Source organism: Cricetulus griseus (genome assembly GCF_003668045.3).
Source record: "Cricetulus griseus strain 17A/GY chromosome 1 unlocalized genomic scaffold, alternate assembly CriGri-PICRH-1.0 chr1_0, whole genome shotgun sequence".
Classification (NCBI taxonomy): domain Eukaryota; kingdom Metazoa; phylum Chordata; class Mammalia; order Rodentia; family Cricetidae; genus Cricetulus; species Cricetulus griseus.
This window is the reverse complement of record NW_023276806.1, coordinates 87,195,912-87,208,876: the sequence shown is the minus strand read 5'-3', so window position 1 is coordinate 87,208,876 and position 12,965 is coordinate 87,195,912. Positions and strand designations below refer to the sequence as shown.

The window sequence follows — 12,965 nt, the reverse complement described above, 5'->3', positions numbered from 1 at the left end:
TGCTCGAGTTAATTAAACTTCACTGAGTTTAATTTCCTGATACTATGTTGGAAATGTATTAGTCCCTGTTAGTTGGGAAATCTTGCTGTACTTTTCCACGAGGACATGGAAATAGACTATATTTCACAAATCAACTTGTGTTGCAGATTCAGTCTCTTAATGTCAGATAGAAAGTCACATTGACATTAGTTATTTTAGAGACGATAGTATTCATTAACAGAATCAGCCAGCTAAACCTAAGAAGAGTCACTTTGGCAAATGAGAAATAGGTGGCAGCATGTGTGTCCCACTCTACAGTGTCATTCTGACTTAGACACGGGCAGATGTTACAGTATGGGATAGTTTATTCAGCCACTAGAAACAGACTTTTCGACTGTAAAAATATCCAAGAAGCATTTCTCTTCTCTGCTAAGCTTTCTTGTTTCTTAAAGCTTTATATTAGTGTCCTGGTCATCGCTCTCACAGAAACAGGCTCAGAGTCAACTGTTTTAGAAGCATATTAGCTATTCTCAGTGGGTGAAATGCCATATAATGTAACTATTAGGCAATAGTAGAAACATGCTCTGCACAAATGGTGGATACCATTTGTTTCTTTAGGTTTCCCATTTGCAAGTTGAAAAGAAACTAAAAAATGAAAGTTACCAGGGCCTCTTCTCAAGGCCCAGGTCAGTGGTTAATGCCACTTTTTTTCTCCCAGACATGTTTTTACCCAGGTAAAGAGCCTTTGCTTTTCTTTCTTTGCACCATATTCTCCAGCTTGTTCTCACATTCTTGAGCGCCCTGTGCCTCTCATTCTCTCTCTCTCTCTCTCTCTCTCTCTCTCTCTCTCTCTCTCTCTCACACACACACACACACACACACACATACACACACACACTATCTTACTCTCTCTCACTTTTGTTCTCTCTCTCCCTTCCCCTCTCACTCTCTTGTTCTCTAATCTCACTATGTCCCTCCCATTTTTCTGGGACTTGCTGTGCAGACCAGGCTCCTCTGGAATGCATAAACACAAACACGCGCCTGCTGTGTCCTCTTGAGTTCTGGGATTGAGGGTGTGCACATCAGCCTGGCTGGATCACATTCTTTGCTGTGCTCTGCACCATCCTTTTGGAAATTGTCTCTTTCCTGTGCCCTGCTGTCATCAGCTGCTGGCCGAATTTCCTGCTCCCAGATCTGTCCTGTGGATCTCTACCTTGATCTTTACTTCCTGTGTAGACATGGTAGAGCAATAAACCAAGCCACTCACACCTGAACTCACCACACAACTTAGGAGGGGCTAGCTAAAGAAGGCAGCACCAGGTAATCTTCCTAGAAAACTGTCCAGAATTTCTCATAGTCCACACCGTCATTAATATAATTAGCTGAGTTATACAAATGACAAAGTATTTTTATCGTGTGTTTTGCTACCTAAGTAGTGGCTTATGTTGGCAGTGTGGAAAACACTGGTGAAGGGAAAACTTGGTAATTATTATGACTGATGATGTGCTCTGTGTCCTTTTCAAGAAGGTATATGAAATGCAAGTCGAACTGTAAAGCCATTTAAAAATTAAATGGAAGGAGAGTAATGACGTTGAATTACTACAATATATTCTGGTACTCTAGGGGATAGAGTACCATTAGAATCATTAAAATATATTCGTTAACTGTTAAATACTTTCTACCACCAGCTTGCTAGTTTTAGATGCTCTATCCTTCAGGTCCTTTCCATGCTTACCGCTTAGAATGCAGGCCGATAGTCATCTTAGAACTGTTGCCTACCAACTCATGCTGCACATTTACATGTGCTTTTCTTTGTCATACAATTTCAACAAAACCCCGAACACTCCACAGGTATTGCACTTTTTATGTCTATGTGAGAATGTAAAAGCAGTCTGAATTACTATTTAGTATAAGTTAAGGATAAAATAAATGTGCATCACTTAGCAGTCTAGCCCTTTTCCTTGTTGCTTTTCAGAATGGCTAGTACATTGAAATCTAGCCTTTGGCTAGGTGTCACACTCTCATAAAGGTCATCTTCTTTTCACATATTAATTTTCTAAAAGAAAATCAGTTTTTAGAGGATTTCGATTTAATGCCTTCTGTTTACAAACTTTGAATTTTCTTTACAGAGATAGATAAGTTAAATAAAAGTCTGACAGTTTCCCAGAGAAATAAGATATGCCTGGAAGAGGAAATGAAAAATCTCAAATTGTTGTCGGATACAGCCATATTGAGGTCTCAGCAGATGGAGGCGTCAAAGCAACATGAAGTAAACTTGCAAGCCAGGTGCTACGGTCTGCAGAAGGAAGCCCTAGGTAAAGAGAATTCCTTCCTGATGTTAGCGACTAGCTGTAACACAGAATGTCTGCTTTCTTCTTAATATCCTAACAGTCTTGAGTCATCTTGCAAATGTGCCTAATAGTAACAATGATAACTGTGTCTCTACTCGGTGTTTGCAGTTGCCCATTGCAGACTTGCATTTAAAGAGGCAGGATTAAGTGGATATGGAGAGACCTTTTAAGTACAAAGTAAGATTTCGGCACAAGAAAGTGGAATTTACTTTGCTGTTTCATTATCCCTAGGGGATTGTTGGCTTAGGATGCAAAAGGAAAATAGAGCATATGCTGTTGTATAAGAGGAATCCAGATTTTATTTTCATTTTTAATGTTTTATTTCTAAAACTTTAACAGTTTCAGAAGAAAGTGATAAGGTCTTTAAAACTTCATGTTGAATATATAACTCTTAATCATAATATTCTTTATATTTTTTATTGTGATAAATGCATGACCTTAAATGTACCATTTCAAACTTGTTTTTTGAGACAGGGTTTCTCAGTAGCTTTGAAGCCTGTTCTGGAAATCACTCTGTAGACCAGGCTGGTCTCAAACTCACAGCCTTCCAAGCACTGGGATTAAAGACATGTGCCACCACCACCTGGATCAAACTTTTTTTTTTTTTTTTTTTTTTTTTGCGTGTAGCCCAGGCTAGTCTCCAACGTGTGATCCTCCTGCCTCCTTCAGCAAATCCTACTGTGCACCACCACAACTGGCCCATTTTAAACATCTTTAATTATTAAGTTCAGGAGTTTTAAAGTATATCTACATTTTCTGCGGATGCTCATTTCCTCTCCGCTTGAGCTCTAGGCAGCCCCCTGTCTGCTTTGTTTCTGAGAGTTTGACTTTTCTAACATTGTACACATAGGTGAGATGATATGGTATTGTGGGTTTTTGTTGGGGTGGGGGTAGGTTACTTAGCATGATGTCATGTGTGCTGTCACAGGTGTCAGAATTCCTTTCAGTCCTGAGTGGATACAGTAGTCCATTGTGTTTGTGGGTACTCCTGGTTATTTCTTCGTTTATCTTCCTGTGGACATTTGGGCCTCTTACACCTCTTGCCCATTGCATCTGAGGCTGTGGAGAAGGTGGGTCTACAGATATCTCCTTGAGGCCTTGCTCTGTGATCTCTGATAAATACCCAGAGGCAGGATGGCTGTGTCATTGAGAAATGCCCATACTGTTTCTCTAGTATCATTCGACATTCCCACCATAATGGCACCAGGTTCTTGTCTCTGCAACTTTAGCAACTTTTAATGCTTTGGGTGATCATTTGGTATCTCCCACAGGGAATTGTCTTTTGTGTCCTTTGCCCAATTTTAAGATGTAGGTATTTTTGTTTTTGTTGTTGTTGAATTATACAAGTGTCTCATAAGTGGTACATATAAACTGCTTATCATGTATGTGACTTTCCCATGACATAGGTTGTCTTCTCAAACCCATTTATGGTTTTCTTTCCAGCTGAAAAGGGCCCCTTCTTGTGTTTTGCTTTTGTTGCTCATTAGTTTGATGTCATAACTAAGACATCATTGCAAAATCTAGTATTCTAAAGCTTTTTTTCTTTACTTTTCTTTTTAAACATGAATCCAGAATTTTAGACAGTTTTGGGGATAAGTCTAAGGGATACATATTTCTACCTGACAGTATTGAAAATTGTTTATCCAGATAACTATAAAAGTGTATTTTAATCAGAATGCAGGATGTGAGATCCACGAAGGATCAATAAAAGGAAAACAGGTGGTATTCTAGGAAGAGTGAGCCTGCAGGCAGTGTGTTATGATAGAATGAATACATACTAATGGGAGTCTAGAGAGGGATGAGTATTGGAAGAAAAAGGAAGGAGTCATATATATAGCCAGTAGCACTATGAAGTCAGAAAAATGTAAAATTTAATTTAAAATTGTAATTTTCATATGTGCATATGGGGTGTGTGTTTCATTTGTGTTCCACAGTGCACATGTAGAGGTCAGAGGTCAGCTTGCTGGAGATGGTTCTGTCCTTCTGCTGTGTGGGTCCTGGGGCTTAAACTCAAGTAATCTTGCTTCACAGCAGGTACCTCTACCCTCTGAGCCAACTTGCCAGCCCAAAACTGCAATATTTAACAGTATCAACTGTTTGTCTTTGGGTTGCATATTTAGAGTTGACGTATTGAAGGTTCTCTTGGTAGCAGTTTGCTTTGTTGAAGTTAGGCTGACCTGGAACTCATGCCCCCCTTGCTTCAGCCCCCTGGGTGCTGGGATTCCAGGTGTGTGCAGACATCCCAGCCTCCCTTATGCATTTTGCTTGTTTTTAAAACAAGGTTTCACTGTGTGACCCTGACTGACCTAGCACTCACAGAGATCTACCTGCCTCTGCTTCCTGAGTGCTGGGATTCAAATGAGTGCCACCACTTCCTGCCTCCTCTTAGTAATTTAAAAGAGCAGTTTGAATAGTAGAGATGTTAAGTGTGCTATATATTCAGTTTTTCTAAAGTACATTTTAATTGGATTTTTATGGCATCACAATATCATAGGTTTGTATTTTGTTATAATCAAATGGTGATTTGTTAAAAATTATTTCTGGTTAGTTTTGGTTAAAACATTATTCAGTGATCCAGATTCACTCCTTTCCCACTATATTAGTTTATGTAGTAATTAAAGCATTATTTTTAATCACCAAATGTTCAAATTTCCCACCTGTTAGTGTCTAGTATTGCATGTTCTCTTCTGTTGGAATAATTCATTTCACGTACCATTAGTGTTAATTTTAGTAGAATGACTTATTAACTGATTCTTACAAGTAGTATTTTTTCTGCTGTTCCTACTTTTAAATATATTTGGTATGTAGTTTTTCCCACTTAAAACTTTTATGTGGGAATGTGTGTACGTTTGTGGAGATCAGAGGTCAAAGTTGAGCATTTTTCTCAATTGAAATCTCAATAAGATTTCTCATCTTATTTTTTAAATTTTGAATTATTTTTAGAATTACTTATTTTAATTTATGTCTATGAATTTTTGCTATACAGATGTGCACACATTCTTGGTGCCCTCTAAGGTCAGAAGAAGGTATCAAATTCTCTTCAAATGGAGTTACTGATAGTTGTAAACCACTGCACAAGCGCTAAGAATCAAATTCCAGTCCTCTGCAGCCAGTGCTCTTAACCACTAAGCTAAGTCTCCATCCTCTTTTTTGTGGGGGGAGAGTGGGTCTTTCACTAAACGTGGAATTCACCCCTTGTCTCTTCTACCTGACTGTCAGCACCTTGGAATCCTCAGCACTGATTACAGTTACACCACACCACTGTCTCAGCACTGGTTACAGTTACACCACACTGCTCTCCCAGCACTGGTTACAGTTACACCACACTGTCATATCCAGCTTTTTAATGTCAGTTCTGGGAAGCTGAACTCAGGCTTTCATGCTTGAAAGGCACTTGCTTTACTGACTGTCCATCTCTTCAGCCCCCTTCTCTTTAAACGTTAAGATAATGTTATTACCTATTGTCGGAAGGCTCCAGCAAATCCCTAGTAAAGTTTTTTCTCTAAACTTTATACTATCTTCTACATAGAAAGTTACTATTCCACATAAGCTTAGGACACTTTTTATTACATTATAGTCCTAGTAGGAATTCTAATTAGAATTGTATTATATGTATATAATTTTAGAGAATTGGTATTCTCATACTTATTCTGGTCATTTTCATCAACTCAGGTTTTCTAGTTATGTGGTTATACTACCAGGTGAATACTGTCAGGGTCTTAGTAATTCTAACATTGTTCAAAAGTCAAAGTTCAGAATTGGCACAGGAGACTTCTTTCTGAACATAACACCAGTAGCACAGACACTGAAATCTACAATTAATAAATGGGACCTCCTGAAACTGAGAAGCTTCTGTAAGGCAAAGGACACAGTCAACAAGACAAAATGGCAGCCCACAGACTGGGAAAAGATATTCACCAACCCCACATCTGACAGAGGGATGATTTCCAATATATACAAAGAACTCAAGAAGCTAGTCACCAAAACACCAGATAATCCAATTAAAAAGTGGGGTACAGAACTAAATAGACAATTCTCAATAGAGGAATCTAAAATGGCTGAAAGACACTTAAGAACGTGCTCAGCATCTTTAGTCATCAGGGAAATGCAAATCAAAACAACTCTGAGATACCATCTTGCTCCTGTCAGAATGGCTAAAATCAAAAACATCAATGACAGTTTATGCTGGAGAGGATGTGGAGAAAGGGGAACAGTTCTCCACAGCTGGTGGGAGTGCCAACTTGTACAGGCACTTTGGAAATCAATATGGTGGTTCCTCAGGAAAATGGGAATCAGTCTACCACAAGACCCAGCAATTCCATTCTTAGGCATATACACAAAGGATGCACATTCATACCACAAGGACATCTGTTCAACTATGTTCATAGCAGCATTGTAATAGCCAGAAACTGGAAGCAACTTAGATGCCCACAACTGAAGAATAGATAAAGAAAATGTGGTACATTTACACAATGGCGTATTATTCAGTGGAAAAAAAAATGGAATCTTGAAATTCTCAGGCAAATAGATGGAACTAGAAGAAACCATCCTGAGTGAGGTAACCCAGTTACAAAAAGACAAACATGGTATGTATTTACTCATATATGGATTTCAGACATAGAGCAAAGGATTACCAGCCTATAATCCACAATGCCAGAGAAGCTAGGAAATAAGGAGGGCCCTAAGTGAAACATACATGGTCCTCTGGAGAAGGGGAAAAGGACAAGATTTCTTGAGCTAATTGGGAACATGGAAGGATCGGGGAGAGGGAGTTAGGAGAAAGAGGAGAGAAGAGGAGTGGAGTGGAGAGGAGAACATGAGGGATCTGGAAGATTGAGTCAGGGGAAGAATAGAGGAGAGCAAGAAAAGAGATACCTTAATAGAGGGAGCTAATATAGGTTTAAAGAGAAATCTGGCACTAGGGAAATGTCCAGAGATCTACAAGGATGACCCCAACTAACAATCTAATCAATAGTGGAGAGGCTACCTTAAATACCCTTCCCCGATAATGAGATTGATGACTACCTTATATGCCATCCCAGAGCCTTCAACCAGTAGCTGATAGAAGCAGAAGCAGACATCCACAACTAAGCACTGAACAGAACTTCTGGAATGCAGTGGTAGAGAGGGAGGAGTGATGAGCAAAGGAGTCAAGACCATGGTGGAGAAACCCACAGAAACAGCTAACCTGAGCAAATGGGAGCTCCCGGACCCCAGTATGATAACTGGGGAACCAGCATAAGACTGAACCAAGCTTCCTGAACATGGATGTCAATTAGGAGGTCTATGGGAGCTCTGTCAGTGGAACCAGTATTTATCCCTAGTGCACAAATAGACTTTGGGAGCCCATTCCCCATGGAGGGATACTCTCTCAGCCTAGATACACGGGGAGGGCCTAGGCCCTGCCCCAAATGATGTGTCAGACTTTGAGGATCCCACATGGAAGGTGTCACCCTCCCTGGAGGGTTGGGTCGGTGGGGCCAGGGGAGGATGGGAGGGAGAGGAAACTGGGATTGATATGTAAAATAAGATTGTTTTTAATTTAATTAAAATATATAATAAAAAGTCAAAGTTCAGAGTGTCTTATTAATACCTAGATAGTCTCTCTTTACCTGTGATCCCCTGAATAATTAAAAAAGTTACATATTTCCAACATACAGTGACATATGGTAAACATTCCCATTATAAAGGAGAGGAACAGGTGCACAGTGAGGAATGATTGTATCAGAGCATGACTTAGGCCAAGTCCAAATTCATATTCAGCATCTAGGGTACTTGCATTATCTGGGCTCCCACTGATATGGTGACTTCTAGTTCTGTTGTCTGCAGTACAAACAGGCTCTTTCTTAGGCTTTCTCTACTCCATGCTCTAATCCCCTTTTTTGTCAGACTCTTTATGGTCCTGGCATCTCCAGATCCTAGAGTTTCTATCATACCTTACACTTCACTTCATGTCACATGCTAGCCTCTTAAGGCCACCTTGCAGGGATTCTGACCCTGTCACATATTGCCCGACTTCAGTGGTTTTCTGAAACTTGGGTAAAACTCCATCATTCCATAGCTTTTTCATTTTCTACTTGTCTTTCTATTTCATTTTATACTTGTCCATGTGAATGACACTGCTAAGCTGGGTTGTCTAATCAGGATGTGGTCCCTTCTACTCATCTTTAGTGACCTCTACACCTTTGTGATGGTACTTTTAATTGTCAGCTTGACACAGGCACCTGAGAAGAGAGTCTCTATGGGGGATTGTCTATATCAGGTTGGCCTGAGGACATGACTTGAGAGATTCTCTTGACTGCATTACCTGATGGGAAGACCTGTCTACTGTGGGTGCCACCATTCACTTGTCAGGGGGTACTGGGTTGTATAAAAGTGGGGAAAATAAGTCGGGCCCTGGCATGAATAGGGTGATTCATTGCTCTTGACTGAGGATGTGATTTGGCTAGCTGTTTCAAGTTCCTGTTGACTTCCTCACGATGATAGACTGTAACCTGGAATTATGAACCAAATAGACCCTTTCTCCTTTAAGTTGCTTTTATCATGGAATTTTGTCAAAGTAACAGGAAACAACTAAAACAGCTTTAATGGCTAAACTTGGAAAAATACTATCAGTTTTAAGCAGGTGCCTCCATTCTGTACCTTTCCTTTCAAATGAATTTCCCTGTTACATGTTGACATCCTTGGTGGCTAGGGTCTTTCACTTGAAACACTGCCCAACTGTTATAGTACAGAGTTTCTCTTAAATGACTACATCTGCCTTGTCTCCAGCTTTAAACTTGTCAATTCTTATTTTTCTCACCAAACTGCACATTTCTTCATATTTTTCTTCTGTAGCTTATTGTAGATCTAAGAGCAGTGAACAATTACCATGGCACAGCCTGGATATGTTGTGACACTATTCCTTGGGAGTAGTGAATAAACACTACTCACCCTGACTAGGGAATGATCTGATGGCCAACCTAAGTAAGAATCCAATCTGGTGAACCAGTTATTTGATTGGACCGACATACAGCAACACAGGGGAGAGTTGGATTGTGGACAACTCACAAAAGCAGCGGCATCAACAACAGCCCATCCTGGCAGAGGTTATGACTCACACAGTTGGAACTCTGGAGCTCGCTACATAGCCTGCAAGTAGCGCAGCAGGGAGACTCTCCTCTCCCAGGCTTCCCAACATCAACCTTGGGCATCCACATGTACACACACATGCATGCATACCTACTCATGAGCACCCACACACATGAAACATGTTTGTACATAATACACACATTAAAAAGGAAAATATATCTTAAGATGACTTCCTCCAAAAAGCTAAAAGTCTCATAACTTCAAAAGAGAAGCAGTGTCTTCTCACAGGGAACATGCCAAAAGGATTTTGTAAGCAAATCCTACCAAACTTTCAAAGAACAGAAGATCCTAACTTTACAAAACCTTTTTTTTTTCCATGCTAGGGACTGAGTCTAGGCCTTGTTCTTAGTAAGTATGTGTTCCAGTACCAAGGGATTGGGTCTAGGGCCTTGTGTTCAATGAGCAGGTGTTCCAGTCCTGAGTTAAGTCTCCAGCCCCTACAAAACATTTTTAAAAAAACAAACAAAAATTGAATGCATTTCTCAGTTTATTCTACAAGGCTAAAATAACCCTGTTCTCAAAACCAAACAAAGGGATTAGAAGAAAGGAATGCACTAAGCTTCTTTAGATTATGAATATTGATGTAACAATTTTCATAAAATGTGAGTAAATCAAAGCAGCCTTCTTTTTGCTGAGCATACCATCAATTCTTATAAGTTCCTTTGAAATATAAAATACAGTCTTTCCAGATTTCTCTGAGCTAATGATGTTGAAACCATCATCATTTTTTTGTTGTTGTTCCCAGCAGCCACTGTTAGCTGCTTGCTCACCGTGCCACATATCCTGATAGTTTCTGACATCTACTGAGCACTATTTGCCCATCATGCGCTAAAACATTATCTGTTATTTCATTTCATTCACAAATAGCCCCAGGGCTTAATTGTCATTATTATGCTCTTGTTACTAGTGAAGAAACCCAACATTAGTCAAGTTAAATAATTTGTCTTAAGTTACAAAGCTAGTAAGTAGCAAAGATAGAACATGCTTTAACTGAGACAGAGGCCACATTCAAGGAATTAAATGTAGCATTTCATTTGATAGTTGGTCCATAACTAAAGCCATATGTACAGTGCTGAATCCTCTTCCAATTGGAAACTGTTGTTTTAGAGTCTGGGCATGACTTTTTTGAGGACTATGGAGGGACTAGAAATGTGTACCATTTGTAAAAAAAGGTGCCACCATTTCTTAGTGGGTTTCCATACAGAAAAGGGAACAAATCTTGATTGTTTCTTGCCAACTACCTCAGCTATGACCAGATGTTTAAGATTTTGGCAAGCAGATTTCAGAATGTTGTTTTCACAGCTTTTTAACAATGCATGGCTCCTGAGTCTTGATGTGGAACTTTCAGGTATGTTATGAAGGATTTGGGAGGAAGTTAGGGAACATTTTAAGCTACTTTTTTTGTTAGTGATTTATTGTAACAATGAACATGTCATTTCTGAACTGAGTGTATGAAGTTATATTCAAATGAATTTCTTTTTTTGTTTTTTTTTGTTGATTAACTATTTATGACATAATTTCTTCTATAATGCAATTAGGAAGAACCTTCAAGAAACTTTTGATGTAAAAAAAGTGTTATCAAATGAATTTCTTATAATTGGGGCCTGAGATATTTCACTCCAGTGTACAGAGTTTTGATTTTATGAACTAGAAAAGCAGCCCTGTGGGGCAAGATCTACCTAAGAGCTGCTCTGATCTTCCTTCCAACAACAAAGTTCCTTTCGCATAGAACAGATTGTCTCCTTGACCTTGAACTCCTGCAGTGGGTGGCAGCCAGGGTGTAGATTCCCGGACACTGGTGGAACCAGGGTAGCACATTAAAAACATACAAGGAGCTGGGTGTTGGTGGCGCACGCCTTTAATCCCAGCACTTGGGAGGCAGAGGCACGTGGATCTCTGTGAGTTCGAGACCAGCCTGGTCTACAAGGTCTACAGGAGCTTGTTCCAGGACAGCCTCCAAAGCCACAGAGAAACCTGTCTTGAAAAACCACCACCACCACCAACAACAACAACAAAAAACATACATGGATAAGTAGTACAAAATAATTTTATGGCATCTATCACACCAGGAGTTAGTAATGCTGAAAATATAAATTGTTGTGAGATTCTTTAACGTATGAGTAATAGATCCTCTTAGAAGCTATGATGTTTTGGAGTTCAGTTGCAGCATTTCTTCTCTCAAAACCAGACACTATCAAAGTTGTAAATAAGATCAAAGAAAATTAAAGCAGTTAAGGGACTAGTTTTCAAGAAATTAATACAACCCCAAAATGCAATGGCAGTTGGCATGGTGAAGCATGTTCATATGTTGCTAGGGGCGCTGTATATTGACACAGAGTGCTTTGTATCTGTCTGAACTACAAATGCACCCACATTTTGATGTTATAGTTCTATTCTGGAATTAACATGTAGCATCTCATTTTTTTATTTTTAGACATAGAGCAAAGGATCACTAGTCTACAATCTACACTGCCAGAGAAGCTAGGAAACAAGGAGGACCCCAAGAGAAGATTGCATAGTCCCTCAAAGAAGGGGATGGGAACAAGATCCCCTGACCAAAGTGGGAGCCCTGGGGTAGGGAGAAGAAGGAAGTAGGAAGGGGAGAAGGGGAGGGGGGAGGAGAACAAGAGGACTGAGACAGGGGAGGAATAGAGGAGCGCAAGAAAGGAGATGCCTTGATAGAGGGAGACCGTACAGGTTTGGAGAGAGGTCTGGCACAGGGAAAATGTTAGGGGATTCACAGTGATGACCCCAACTAAGAAGCCAGGCAGTGGTGGAGAGGATGCCATTGATGCCCTTCTCCTATAATGAGATTGATGCCTACCTTGGTTACCATTCCTAGAGCCTTCATCCAGTTGCTGTTTGAAGCAGAAACAGGCACCCACAACTAAGCACTGAACCATACTACTGGAATCCAGTTGTGGAGAGGGAGGAGGGATGAGCAAAGGAGCCAAGACAGGGCTGGAGAGACCTGCAGAAACAATGGACCTCACCTATTGATAGCATAGAGACCCTAGTCATAAAGCTGGGGAAACACATTGGACAAAACCATGCCCTCTGAATGTTGGTGACAGCCAAGGCAGTCTATGGAGTGGAGCCAGTGTTTATCCCTAGAGCACAAATGGACTTTGGGAGCCCATTCCCTATAGAGGGATACTATTGCAACCCAGATACAGCAAGGAGGGCCTGGGCACTCCCCCAAATGATATGTCAGACTTTGAAGGTCCCTGGTGGAGGGCCTCACTATCCCTGGGGAGGAGTTGGGGGTGGGTTGGGGGGATTGGTGGAGAACATGGGAGGATGGGACGGTGAGGGAATGAAGGGATGGATATGTAAATATGAGTAGTAATTAAAGAATTTAAATTTAAAAATGCCTTTAAAAACATAAAAAAATGTAGCATCTCCTATGAAATAATAGGTATAGGTGTACAGAGTTACTCCTTGAAGCATGCTAACAACAACAGAGAGCAAGCCACCTCACTGTCACACTAGGTTACTGGTTGG

General features: G+C 40.3%; 1 protein-coding gene across 1 annotated transcript in view; it reads left to right on the top strand.

Moving 5' to 3' along the window:
• Lekr1 (leucine, glutamate and lysine rich 1) overlaps positions 1–12,965 on the top strand; it is a 185,997-nt gene that overhangs the window by 87,815 nt on the left and 85,217 nt on the right. Inside the window, exon 8 of the mRNA XM_027391734.2 lies at positions 2,109–2,294. Within this exon, the coding sequence (XP_027247535.1) occupies positions 2,109–2,294 (186 nt within the window). The remainder of the gene's footprint in view (positions 1–2,108; positions 2,295–12,965) is intronic.